At 46.2% G+C, this 13,059-nt stretch overlaps 1 protein-coding gene across 2 annotated transcripts in view; it reads right to left on the bottom strand.

Moving 5' to 3' along the window:
- LOC144110007 (putative sodium-dependent multivitamin transporter) overlaps positions 1–13,059 on the bottom strand; it is a 77,158-nt gene that overhangs the window by 32,142 nt on the left and 31,957 nt on the right. The window contains exons 1-5 of one of the 2 annotated variants that reach the window (XM_077642809.1): positions 10,946–11,144; positions 5,678–5,946; positions 4,846–4,911; positions 3,669–3,720; positions 2,845–2,912 (exon numbers count right to left, since the gene is read on the bottom strand). In XM_077642809.1, the coding sequence (XP_077498935.1) occupies positions 2,845–2,912; positions 3,669–3,720; positions 4,846–4,911; positions 5,678–5,946; positions 10,946–11,018 (528 nt within the window). In that variant the 5' untranslated portion in view covers positions 11,019–11,144. Of the gene's footprint in view, positions 1–2,844; positions 2,913–3,668; positions 3,721–4,845; positions 4,912–5,677; positions 5,947–10,945; positions 11,145–13,059 lie in introns of those variants that run through there. The other variant, XM_077642810.1, reaches the window with a different exon arrangement.

A 13,059-nucleotide genomic window follows, 5' to 3' on the forward strand; every position in this document is an offset into this window, starting at 1 on the left:
CAACAGCTGTGACGCGAAAGGCGCGGAGGAGGGGGAGGGGGTTTAGGCTGTTAGTCACACTGGCGCACTGCAGGGAGGTGGTGAATGTCGACTTTTCTTGTTGAGTTGAAGAGCGAAGTCCCTGGTCATATTCTGGGGGCAGGTTTCCTTTTGTGCGGTTGATATTGTTCGGGGTGGTTTGGATATGCCGGGATTCCAGAAGGAGCCTTTTGTGGTAATTTGTTTCGGTTCCGAGGATGCTGGTTTCTTCGAAGTTGATTCTATGGTCGGAGTCCTCGGAATGTTCGGCTACTGGATTGCGCTCTCTTGCGAATTTTGCGGGCGTCGTTTTTATCGAATTTTAGCGAATTTGCGGACGTCGTTTTTTCAAACCCAACCAGACAGGCAAATCTGTCCAAATGTTTAGTTTTCATGAAAACCTGAGCCAAATAATACACTTCTACACGCAGCAGAGGACCCGGAATCAAGCGCGAAAGTTGGCGAGCCCTTCCCGGCGACTTTTTCATGTTCGCACCCTCCTCCGTCGCTCGCATCTGCGTATACAAGTTGAAAGGTGGCTATTGGTTAGATTCGTTCATACGTCGGGCAGCTACCGTGGCCGTGGCCAATAATGCGCGTAGCTGCGGCGGGTGAGGGGGATCCGCTTCCGGAAGTGGGGCCGGCGGAGGACCGCCAAACTTCCAGCGTGCAAAAAGTGACGAGAGGAGAGGGAAAGGCGTGAAGACGCTGAAATTTACATTTTGACGACAGATAAGTCAGCTTCTAGAAAGCGCATTAAAAAAAAATTCTTGCTGGACAATATTCGTGAAGCGGCGTGCTTTAACATCCCCGGCATACCGCATCTTAATTAGTGCCCCTTTCAGAGCCCCTTTAAAAGGCTATAAACTCTACCTTTAGACAATGCTGTGTAGCTGGTTTTGCATTTCAGGCTGCCGGAAATTCTACGACTGCGAGGGATATACGGAATGCTTACTCTTGGCAACAGATGTCTATTCCTACTGCAAAACAGTAACGTGTTTTAGTGAAAATTCGGAGGTGTCTTTTAAATGCGACACCGGAGGTCTTGAGGTCAGAAAATAGAGCAGGTTGAATCATTGGTTAAGACCTTCCTAACTGCTAGAACTGCACATGTTTTGAAGAGAGAATTTGTTTCCATTGCAAACCCTAACCACTGCGTATTTTTAATGGTACAGATCAACTCCAGGGCTTTACCCTGCACCGTGAAGAGAATACGCTAGCGGACAGCTTACTTCCTTTTTACTCCATTCTTGTGCAGAGTGTAGTTGTTAAAGGCGAATTTCATGTTTTCATAATTGTAGAGATGAGTTACTAGTTAATTCTTATGCGTATTCGCAGTGGCTATACTGGCGCATTCTTTTCGCGATGATGATGATGAAATCAGAAATCCGAGGTGCAAGTTCGATTTATAGGACCCGTTTTCTTTGGAACAGCAAGCATGACACATTTTGCAGTTATTTACAATTTCATTTTTTCCCTCGCGCAATTAACACATATATCGCAACAAACTTTTTTTTTCGCTCTTCGTTGTCCCGCTTGGTAGCAGGCATTGAGAGCGAGAGTAAAGAAGGCGGAGGAGATTTTGATTTAGGTCGCTTGAGAGTGCTTCGCGGTGTGCTGAATGTTTTGTCGTGCTATTTCCGCAATAACACGCAGCTGTGTCAAATTGTGCCGCCGGAACTCTGGAAGTGTGCCGTTTGACTCAGAAACAATTGTGAGCCTGTGCATTAGGTAATACAAACGGAGTATTTTTTCACGCCACTTGATATCCTTGTTGATGCACCTGCAGACCATGTCTTCATTTTGCATCTACAGACCCTGTCTTTCTGTAATCACAGTCGTATAAGGAAACAATACCTTGGTTAGGGCTAGTTGACACATGTTTTGTAATTACATAGATTTAGGCCTAGTCTTCTGTGTTCTTTCGTGTTTCCTGTGCTCGCGCCTTCGACGCTAGAAGTAATTAAAGCTATCCATGAACAAAAAACATCTGCACAAATTATATTGCACAAAACATAAGCAGACAGCTGACCTTTATTATAGCCTCGCTATGATTTTAGAAGCTTTCAAGAAGTTTATATTTTTTTTATAAAAGATTGGTTTATGATTTATGGGGGTTTAACGTCCCAAAGCGACTTAGGCTATGAGGGACGCCGTAGTGGAGGCCTCCAGATAGTTTTGACCACCTGGGGTTCTTTAACGTGCAGTGACATCGCACAGTACATGGGCTTCCAGAATTTCGCCTCCATCGAAATTCGCCCGCCGCGGCCGGGATCGATCCCGCGTCTTTCGGGCCGGCAGCCAAGCGCCATAACCACTGACCGCTCTGTGACGGTCCATAGAGAAAAGTGGCCCGCTGCTGCTGTTCACAGCTGCTTGTGTTTACTGCGTCCGTTGAAACCGACCGTGATTGCCAATTGATGTGCCTATCCCGCTGATCGAACTAACTAAATTTGGATGTATTAATCGGTTTAGCTCTTTTAATCAGAAATGCACTATTGGGGTACACACCGCGGTTTTGACGTACGCACCCGGCCACCTCCACCCTTCCTGGATGTGCTTGTAAACATCTGCAACGCCCTGCCTTACCCCGATTTTTCGCCGGGTTTGAGTGGAATTCGAACCCACGCCTTTTAGGTGCCAGTTGTGGGTAGTGCACTGACATCGCACAGAACACGGGCCTCTGGAATTTCGCCTCCATCGAAATTCGACCGCCGCGGCCGGGATCGAACCCGCGTCTTTCGTGTTTCGGGTCAGCAGCCGAGTGCCACAACCACCGAGCCACCGCGGCGGCTTATAAAAGAGTAGAATGAATGCCTTACTCACCAGGGCAGTGTAGATTGTTCCTGCGACGCCCAGAACAACGCTCGAAATTATAGATGATATTCCAAGCACTGCAACACACGGGAAAAGAACGGTGTTTAAAATAAACAATAAATAACTCTGCACGTCTTTAACGTGCTAATGCCAGCTGTTTAGACGACAGAAGTGCAAAGAATCTAACAGATGCCTCATTATATGCAGCAAAATTATTCGTACGCATTTCTTTTTATTTTTAGACAAGCGATTTGGCGAAGCCTTGCGTAACGAAAAAATAAGGTTCTTTACTTCTCTAGTTCTTGGAGCGGTTTTGGCATCTACGGGGGCAGAAGTTACGCGGTGAGTTAGGGATAACTCTCAATGCATGCACATTATTGTTACATTATTGACGCAAGCATGATTTCCAAAGCTGTTTCGCTAGAACCGCCAACAGAGAAGTGCATGAGCTGTTTAAACGGTTGGTCGGTTTATGGGGATTGACGTTTCAAAGTGACTCAGCCTATGAGGGACACCGTAATGGAGGGCTGCGGATAATTGCGACCCATCGCACAGCACGCGGACCCCTAGCATTTCGCCTGCATCGATATGCGACGCCGTGGCCGGGTTCGAACCCGCGTCACCTTTGCTCCCACTAATTTACTATGTCACTTTATTTTACTATGTGGACATAGTGTAAATGTGCAATGATCTCTGTATGCAGCCTTTAGTTCTGTTTTATGCCACTGATCATCACGCGGTGACCGAGAGCTTAACGTCGCAGCACTTGGTATGAAATTTTACAACACACAGAGTAATGACAGAAATGCTCGTGTAATGTTGAGCAAGCTTACTTGTTGACACAGCGACCGCAGCACTGTAGATTGCCACTGCACCTAAAGCTTGCTGGAGAGGACAAAAAAAAATAAAGGAATCATCGAGCAACAGCTTATGTCAGTCAGCAGCAGATTAATTCATTAGTCAAATACATTCTTTCGCCTGGAAATTCTGCCGGGTTATTATAATGGAATATAACTTCTGTATATTCCTAGTATTTACAAAAAATGCATAAGTATAGCACAGAGCTCAAATACATCCCATTCTGAGGATGCGATTCACTGTAACGTCTCATGAGATTTTGTATTAGTGTTGTTGGTTAATAAAACAATGTCTTCGTTCATTTTATTTTCTCCATTTTCCCTTTTACTTCACTGTACCTAATATGCCACTACTATAATAATAAAATCTTAAAACAAGTGTTGCACGCTTTTTATTTAGATTTTAAAGAAATTTATGCTTGGTATACAGAGCCTGTAACTCTGTTGTAGACCACGTGACGTTTTAGCGACACCCTATTTTGTCATATAGCTCCACAGAGATCGAATTAAACTGGCTATGGTTTTGCCCCGTCCCCCTTCTCTCTCCCCCCCCCACCCAAGAAAACAGTAAAATCTGACTACTCTGCTCTAGTTGCACACTAGAATAATCTATGATTTTCATAATCAAAAATTCGTCACGAAATGCAGTATTTCGAAGAAATAAAAACACGCGTTCAGAAATTTATACACATGAAACATTCAGCAAAAAAAAATAAGTTGGATTTCTGAACGTTCGAACAAACTTCTAAACTTGGGGTCTGCGGCTTTAGACAACCGTGATTAAAATTTACAGAAATTAAAACTATTTGATCACATTGCGATTGCTTATCTTCTGTTTAGTGCAGCTGCCAGTACAGGTGAATGTTGATTGGTACGCCTCGGAACAACCAGTACACTTATACTAATTCTACACACTTGTAGCTGCAGGTGAGGCAAAAGAAATAAAGAATTGAGTTGTGATATACTTTGTTAAAAAAAGGTGAAAGGATTTTATTTTTTTCATGATTTCTGCCTCGTTCATTGCTTTGAAACTATTATTCGAAACTGCGATATTTTCAAATTAGTCAGCTTAATTTTATCTCTCGTGTGATCAAATTGGTCACCACCGCATGAATCACAAAGACGAACTACATTGCACATCAGATATACTCACACTTAAGACGAAATAGATGAAGGAGGACGTTATTCCAACGCTGTTCCCGTAGCGTATGCGGAGATACTTGTCCATGGAAGACAAAAAAAAAGAAAACCGTTAAAATTAGTCTCACAGAATAGCGAGTGTCGAATACGTCTTTTTCAGCAGCACAGACTTCCCATTTCACTTGGCGTAATGTGTTAAATTATCCATTATATTATTAAGAACGATTTTGAATTTTTCTTTTTTAATTAATGCATGGAGTGTTGACCCTTCTATCATTCGAAATGGCATGGTTCGCACTATGCAGCTTGCTCTAGGTACGGCGTCTTGTTGGCTGATTTGCTAACACATTGTTTTTGGCCTTCAGGACCGATTAGAGTTTCACTCCACCAGGAACCAGAGAGCTGATGCATGTGCCGCACGTGCCCGTAACTATAATAAAACACATAAACATGCCTCATAAAGACTGCACGAAATTTGTAAGAGTAAACTGAGAGCTAAATGACATGCTTCACGGGATAACGAAGAAAACAAAAATACCTACACCTGCTTAAGCCTATCATCGATGAATGGAAGTCATATAGTGATCAAGGACGCCTAATAGAAGTAATTTTACTTCGCCTTCGCATTGTACATAAGCATCTCACACACAACTTCATACTTTTGAAACAAGTAAAACCAACACGCTAAGCATGTGGAGATGAGTTCACAATCAGTCACATCTTAGTGTCAGGAGGAGGGGGGGGGGGGGTCTGTTGGTCGCGCCGTTTCCGACAAGGCGAACGTTAACCAGCCATCACGGAACACAAACAAGACACGAACAAACAGGCACCGAGTGCGCAGTCACCTCGAAGACGGAGGTGACCTTGAGCTCGTACATGACGGGCAGGAACATGGTGGTGACCACGATGCCGGCGGGCAGGAATGCCGGTATGGCCCACAGGGTGTGGAAGCCGTACTCGTAGTAGTGGGCCACGAAGGCGATGATGCTCATGGCCGTCACGCTGGAGGCCACCGCTGACACGGCCAGCGCCATCGACGGGATGCTGCGGCCTCCGAGAAAGGCCTCATCACGGCTGTTGATCCGCCTGCGCAGCGACAGGTACAGGCCGGCACCTGCGCACGCAGTAAATGGCCCAGGTGTCTGCGTAAACTGACGCGGGTACAAGAAAAGAAAACTCAAAGGACGGTTAACACTGTGTAACCTCTTTGCGGTGAGAAGCTTAATATTGTTTGTTTATAGTTATTTCTTCTTCTCTGGTAAGGCACCCGTAACGTCCCTGCATGCTGGCCAATCAGAGTGGGACATTACAGTGACGTCACGCGTGACGCCACTGCACGCTGACCAGTCAGCGCGACGCGGTGTTATTCCACGCCGACCCCAACGCCGTAGGTACGGGAACCATGCCTTTAACAGCTGTCGCTTCAAAAGTTTATTTTGCTTCCCAGGCCCGGCGGCTGGTTCGAGTGGGTGGGTTGAGACTGCGCTGTGCATGGCGTGGTGGTTGCCTCACACCTGGTGACCTGGACCGTCGAAAGATTTGGTTTTGGTTTATGTGGGTTTAACGTCCCAAAGCGACTCCAGCTATGAGGGACGCCGTAGTGGAGGGCTCCGGAAATTTCGACCACCTGAGGTTCTTTAACGTGCACTGACATCGCACAGTACATGGGCCTCTAAAATTTCTCCTCCATCGAAATTCGACCGCCGCGGCCGGGATCGAACCCTCTTCTTTCGAGTCAGCGGACGAGCGCCATAACCACTCAGCCACCGCGGCGGCTCGCTGCCCAGTGTTTCTCTATAATAAAGAATAAAATATAGGCCTTCCTGTCAGTGTTGTATTCGACTCTCAAAACTTTCATTGCTTCGACTTACCAAGGTTCACAGCTGATATATTTTTTGTTACAATATTTCCACATCCCAAAGCTTCCCGGAATAAACGTCTGTTATCTGTTCGCGGCGAGCTATGAAAAGAAAAATGATAGGTGTAACGATAAGAGACCGGAAGCGGGCAGAATGGGTGAGGGAACAAACGCGTGTTAATGACATCCTAGTCGAAATCAAGAGGAAGAAATGGGCTTGGGCAGGGCATGTAATGCGAGGGCAAGATAAGCGCCGGTTCTTAAGCGTAACAAATTGGATTCCAAGAGAAGGCAAGAGAGGCAAGAGGTGGCGGAAAGTTAGGTAGGCGGACCGGATAAAGAAGCTTGACGGGATACGGTGGGCGCAGCTGGCAAGGGACGGGGTTGATTGGAGAGACATGGGAGAGGCCTTTGCCCTGCATTGGGTGTAGTCAGGCTGATTATGATGATGATGATGATGATCAGCGTTGCCGTCTACGTGAACGAACGCTCGTGGCAGCCCCACTCGCGCTTCACAATGCAGCTGTCTACATGGTTTTACATTATGCCCAAGTGGTAGCCGACACCTTCACATTCATGCGGGAGATGTTTTGTGAATTTTAAGACATTTAAGTTTTAAGATGGTGCCGGCCAACGCAGCTGACAAGAATTGGTCGTTTTACAAGGTGTCGAATACTTTACTGAGGTGCACCGGTCTCAAAGACTGGAAACATATAAAAGGGAAAAAAAGCAGCAGCATGATGCAAACTGGGAGAAGCTTTTAGACATCTGACCGTTATTGGCTCAGTCTCTCGAAAGTTTCTGCGGAGAATATCCGAGAAGTTTCAGCTCAAGTAGAAGTTTCGCGGCGTGTGCCAATGTAGAGCGTCACAAATTTTAAAGGCAAACATTAAGGGATATCTTAATGTAAAGGCATCGCCAACGACGGCTTGAGACAGTACGTGGAACGAGCTAGGTACGTAGAAATCTTAACCTTAAAAAAAGGTGTAGTCAAACTCAAAAATGCTTAAGCTTCGCTTAAGCTCAAAACTCTTAAGCTTGGTTCCCTCATGCATAGTGCGAACAACAACAAAGCGAGACGATTAGCACAACTTTGAGCTGGTGCGCAGCGTCTTTGTGCATTACAGGGCGTCCTTTCCTCCAGTGCTTACACCGAAAGAGTATCAGAGTCACAGCTTGTGTTTTCAAAAGGAAACGCAAAAAAAAAATACCGACTAAACTTACAAAACCAACTGCTGCTGAGAGTTAACAGCGTGCGAATTTCAACTGACAACAAGTCAAGAGAGCTGCTACGGCTCATTGTATAGTCCGCGTATATTTTTCTTACGCTACCCTGTCCTAATTGTCGCGTAGCGCTCCGTAGCGCTCGCGATCACGGGGTGGGGCCGGTAGTTTTGAATAGTCTCAGCCGCTGTTAAGCGGGGAAAACGTATTTGCCCCCCTACTTAAACACCACAGTGCAACGTGAGCACGACTGCTATCCGGCCAAGTTAACGTCTAAAAGGCGGGGACACGCCGTTATGCATGCCGCTTTAGGGCGTCTTGCTCTTGTTTGCCTCTCAGTAGCGAACAAATCGCCATACACGTCCAGGTTTTTCCCACAAAGCTCCAAATACTGTCTAACCTGACCTATTTGTTTATGGGTTTATTATGGTTTAAGGTCCCAAAACGAATCTGGCTATTAGGTACGCTGTATTGAAGGACTCCAGAAATTTCGATCATCCTGGGGTTCTTTAGCGTGCACTGACAACGCAAAGTACAGGGGCCTCTAGAATTTCGCCTCCACCGAAATTCGACCGCCGCGGTTGGCATGGAACGTGACCCAGTTGTACAACTCTGGATTTGCGCAGTGCAACAAGCACAGCTGCATAATAGGGGGGCCACATACGTTGCTTCTGCTCTATTTTTAACGTCCTTGGCGTATTTCAAACGACAGCCGCACCATTTTTAACAGAGTGCGGTAAGGGGCTAGTTGGTACGACATTATAAATAACAAGAACTGGCTCGTCCCGTGTGCTTCTTCTCTCCTGTCCCGTCCTTTCTTGCGCAGTTCTTGATGCCATTTTCTTTTCCAGACCGTGCTTGGCTTCCTTCACTTGCGCGGCGGTCTTGACCCTTGACAGCCATAAAAAGAACAAGGACATTTCATCTGTCGCTGTTACTTTGCTTGTTTAACTCTGAAGTGTCACGGTATAGATTAATGGGGCCTTCTTTTTAGTTTTTAACGCGATAACAATAGGAGGACAATGAAGGTGAAATGTATTCGGCATCTGTGGCTGTGCGAAGCCTTCACCTGATAACCATTCAAGGTGGTGTTAAAGGGGGCGGAGAGGCCGGACTAACGACTCAGCAAAAATGAAAACGATAAGAATGGCTCAGCAAAACTGAATGAAAGGAGCGATTACGAATAGAAATGCAATAATATTATAATCAGAATTGGAATATACTCAGAATATGAATACAACCAGAACTGGAATAGATTGGCGGATGAAAGAAAACGCGGTCGCATTTCCTTCGCATTGATCCAATTATTCGCCCCTGAATTTTTTTTAATTACCGTTGCGATTCTTTTTTCGTTAATTCATTCTGGTAGTGGTCTGCATGTATTGTGTCTGGTGCCACCCGGTAGTGATTCTCCGGCATTTGGCGCAAATCATACGCTGTGCTACCACGATAAAGGCACTAACATTTCTGGAGCATTATCCTTGGCCCCCATGCTGCACTCTGCACCCAGCGCGTTGTACATCAGCCAAGAAATATTCTCGCGTTATCAGTTCTGTCCCTTCTTCTTCAAAGCCTCCGACCTAAACCGCGGGCATAAAAAGGCCGGTATGACTAGCTTTCCAGCGCACATCTTGAGGTGTGCTGCGGATTTGTCGCATCCGAGTATTCCATATGCCGTGGCATCGACAATATAGAAGAAATTGCGCCTTCCTAATCAAACGCTTCACCTTTATCCGTGATTGCGCATTTATCTTAACCGGCAACCTTTACCACTCAAATGGTTACAAATAAAACCCCCGCGCTATCCTCTGTGCATGGAAAGAGGGTGCAGATTATACGAATATTTTAATTTAGTATGCCTGGAACAGCTGTTGAAGAACAGCTGTTGAAGAACACCAACTTTCATAATTAAAATGCCCCAAAACGCGCCAAATATTGAGGGTATAGGCGCTGCCAGTCCCGCATTATAGTAATGCACAGAACGTCATCACAGCGCCCTCTAGCTAATCTGTTCCGGATTAACCCTTTCTACAGTTAATCTCGTGCAGGAAAGAGATTAACCGTCTGCCGCCCGCTTCCTTAGTCCCATTGCTTCTGTAAGCGTTCAGATCTTTAGCGTTTGTTTTTAGTAAAATCTCACCCGAGCAGTCCGCCAGACACGCATGTAGACACACGGGCCTCAGCATCCAACGTCGTTATCATTCGTCAATAAAACCAGCCTGTACTTTTTTTGGTTAATTTGCTCCGAATGGAGAATTATCGCGATAAAAAAAGCGATCTCAAAGTGAATGTCCAGCTAGAAAATTTTAAAGCCGAACTTTACGGGTCTTACGCATTTCTTATCAATTATTTTCGCATATTTAATGCCGTGTGCTTTCCTTTTAGTGGCTTTATTTTTTAGTATCAACGCATTAGTATTAGTAATATCTGTAATTTTATACCTCTTGTTATTATGGTTTTAGTTCTGCGTTTACTACATCTCCCCTACCTCAAAAAATTGCAAAGGACACTTAAGCTCCGCCTTAAGGGTACGACGCAATAGCGTTAATGAGTTAATGCCCATGTATGCGGAACTGGTCATTCTCTGTTTTACATTCATAGACCCCTGGGAGTCCTCATACCCCTCCTGGCACAGTGGTGCAGTGGTTAGGCGATGCGCTACTGCTCTGCGATGGCAGGTGCTCCGAGCGGTGGGCCTTGAGCGGCCCAGGCTGCTCATCCCGAGGGAGCAGTCACTTATTTAACTGTCACCTGCCACAGTGGGCAGTTAGCTCACTATCCGCTGGGCAGGTTGTGATAACGCCGTAAGGTCACGTGACCTTGGTAACCCGCCTGACTCCTAGGTTGCTTCCCAGCAGGACCACCTGCCAGAGCCATGGTCGTGAGTTTTCGCTCACGGCGCCGACAACGCCGACACCGGATATTCTTGTAAACGGGGCTTCTGACGCCATCGCGTTAATAAATAAAACAAGAGAACTCGTGACTTGAGACAATTCAGGCCTGTGGGAATCAATGAGTCCACGGCACTTACCGAGGCTGACGCCGGTCAAAGCGGCAAGCAAAACGTAATCCAAGACATGCACGGCCGGAGCAGTGGTATCCATCTCGGACGCGGTCTCTTGGCGGTGGTCGTCGGGCGAATGCAAGAACTGTGACACAGACGTCGCTATAATGCGGCCGCGTGCTGTTCCCTCCGTACAGTGGCCTCTCCGGGCTGGCAACTTTCCTGTACCCGACTGCGAACGAAAGAGAGAGCGTATTGTTCCTCTCACCCCGTCCCCCTTTCTCTCTAATAGTGCTTCTCTCTCCAAAATATTAATCGCACATCAATTATGGATACCGCTCGCGTGTCGTAATTGAGTTCGCATTTCGAAAACCACGAGCGATGTGACCTCACTCAGCCCAAGGGCTCGCTGACGCTTTTCTCTGGCCATTCTGGTACACCTTGAAGCCCGTACAGCTGGCGCGCAAACACAAAAGTCAAGAAGACTGGATAATCAGATCCGTTGCGACCCTGTCTGTGTTCACTCATGCTGCGTTCCTGCCGGTGTTCGCTCAGAATGTGCCTAAAGGGCCGCGTTTTCTAACGGTTCAGTTTTCAATCCTTTCGTTTAAATGCTTGAAGCGCCAATGCCGAATCCGGCCGCACGTTTCAGCGACGCCTCCCTGCTACCGGGCCTGGCGTTAGCGACCAATGGCCCTGTGCGATGTCAGTGCACGTTAAAGATCCCCAGGTGGTCGAAATTATTCCGGAGCCCTCCACTACGGCACCTCCTTCTTCGTTTCTTCTTTCACTCCCTCCTTTATCCCTTCCCTTACGGCGCGGTTCAGGTGTCCAACGATATATGAGACAGATACTGCGCCATTTCCTTTCCCCCAAAACCAATTATTATTATTATTATTATTATTATTATTATTATTATTATTATTATTATTATTATTATTATTATTATTATTATTCACTGAAGGGAAAAATAATCGGGGAAAAGAACTGGCCTTTTGTGTATAACGAAAACAAGTTAGCGTTGTAAACGACGGCGCGTCACGCCGTCCGTCACGCCTACTCGTCCGTCACGCCTACATCCTTCAAAGAAGGCGGCGCTGCGAACATTAACCTTTTCATAAAAGTGATCCGGGGTGTTGGTAATTAAAGGAGCGGCACCACCACCGCAATGTAATCACAACCGTTCGGGTGCATAGCCAGTTAGTTCTCTTCGCCCCATTCTTTTTCTGAATGTCCACTTATTTCCCTTTCCAACCGCAAGTCGTTGAGATAACCTTGTACCTGCCGACCTTTTCGCTCTTTCCACAGCAATTCTCACGGACGACCCGCTCGGCGAGCGCTCTCTCGCTCGGGCGAGGTCCCGACCGTCACCTTTCAGGGTGGAAAAGAGCGGCTAGGAGCAGTTTTCCAGATCTGTGCGGTTGGGCGAGTCTTAACTGACTCCGCCTGACAGGATGCAATCCCAAACTTTGCTCCTCAAACACTTCAGTGATAAAGTACAGTAATTTCTGACATAGAGTCCACACTCGTTGCATAGTCCGCAGGGCTCAATTTTGTCTGCGAAAGATCATTCTTGACTGGATTGTCCGTGCGTTGAGCAGCTTATTCTATATTGGTTGGTACTGAAAACGAAAATTCAGATAAATAAAAGAAAATTTAAACTTTTAGAAATGTATAGTGTGCGGGTTGTATACCGAAATTTACGAAATTAATGACTGGTTAGCCGCACTGTACTCTCGCCGCCATCAGCCCCCGACCTCCAGGTACACCTTGACCACCACATCACCATAGGTGATTGTTTCTTATAGGACAAATTCCAGATATTTAACAGGTGAACGTATATCTCTCGACAGAAGGCGAGTGTGACAATTTTGGGTTTCAAAGCACTACAACCCCGAATAGATATTGTGAAAGCTCTCGAAGCCGGTTTCGTGGCAAATGTATAACTAAATTGCATTATGATTACATCCGAGCAGTGACGTAGGTATGTTAAAATGGGTTTTAACTTTCACGCACACAAAGAAGTACAGTAACCAAATCTCATACAGACATTTAAAATTTCGCGACTCGTTGCACTAAAACTTGTTGCTTGGCTAATTGGTGACACATACTTGAATAAAAATTAGCGCAGAAGGGACGAG

This window comes from Amblyomma americanum, chromosome 11 (assembly GCF_052857255.1).
Source record: "Amblyomma americanum isolate KBUSLIRL-KWMA chromosome 11, ASM5285725v1, whole genome shotgun sequence".
In the NCBI taxonomy this organism is placed as follows: domain Eukaryota; kingdom Metazoa; phylum Arthropoda; class Arachnida; order Ixodida; family Ixodidae; genus Amblyomma; species Amblyomma americanum.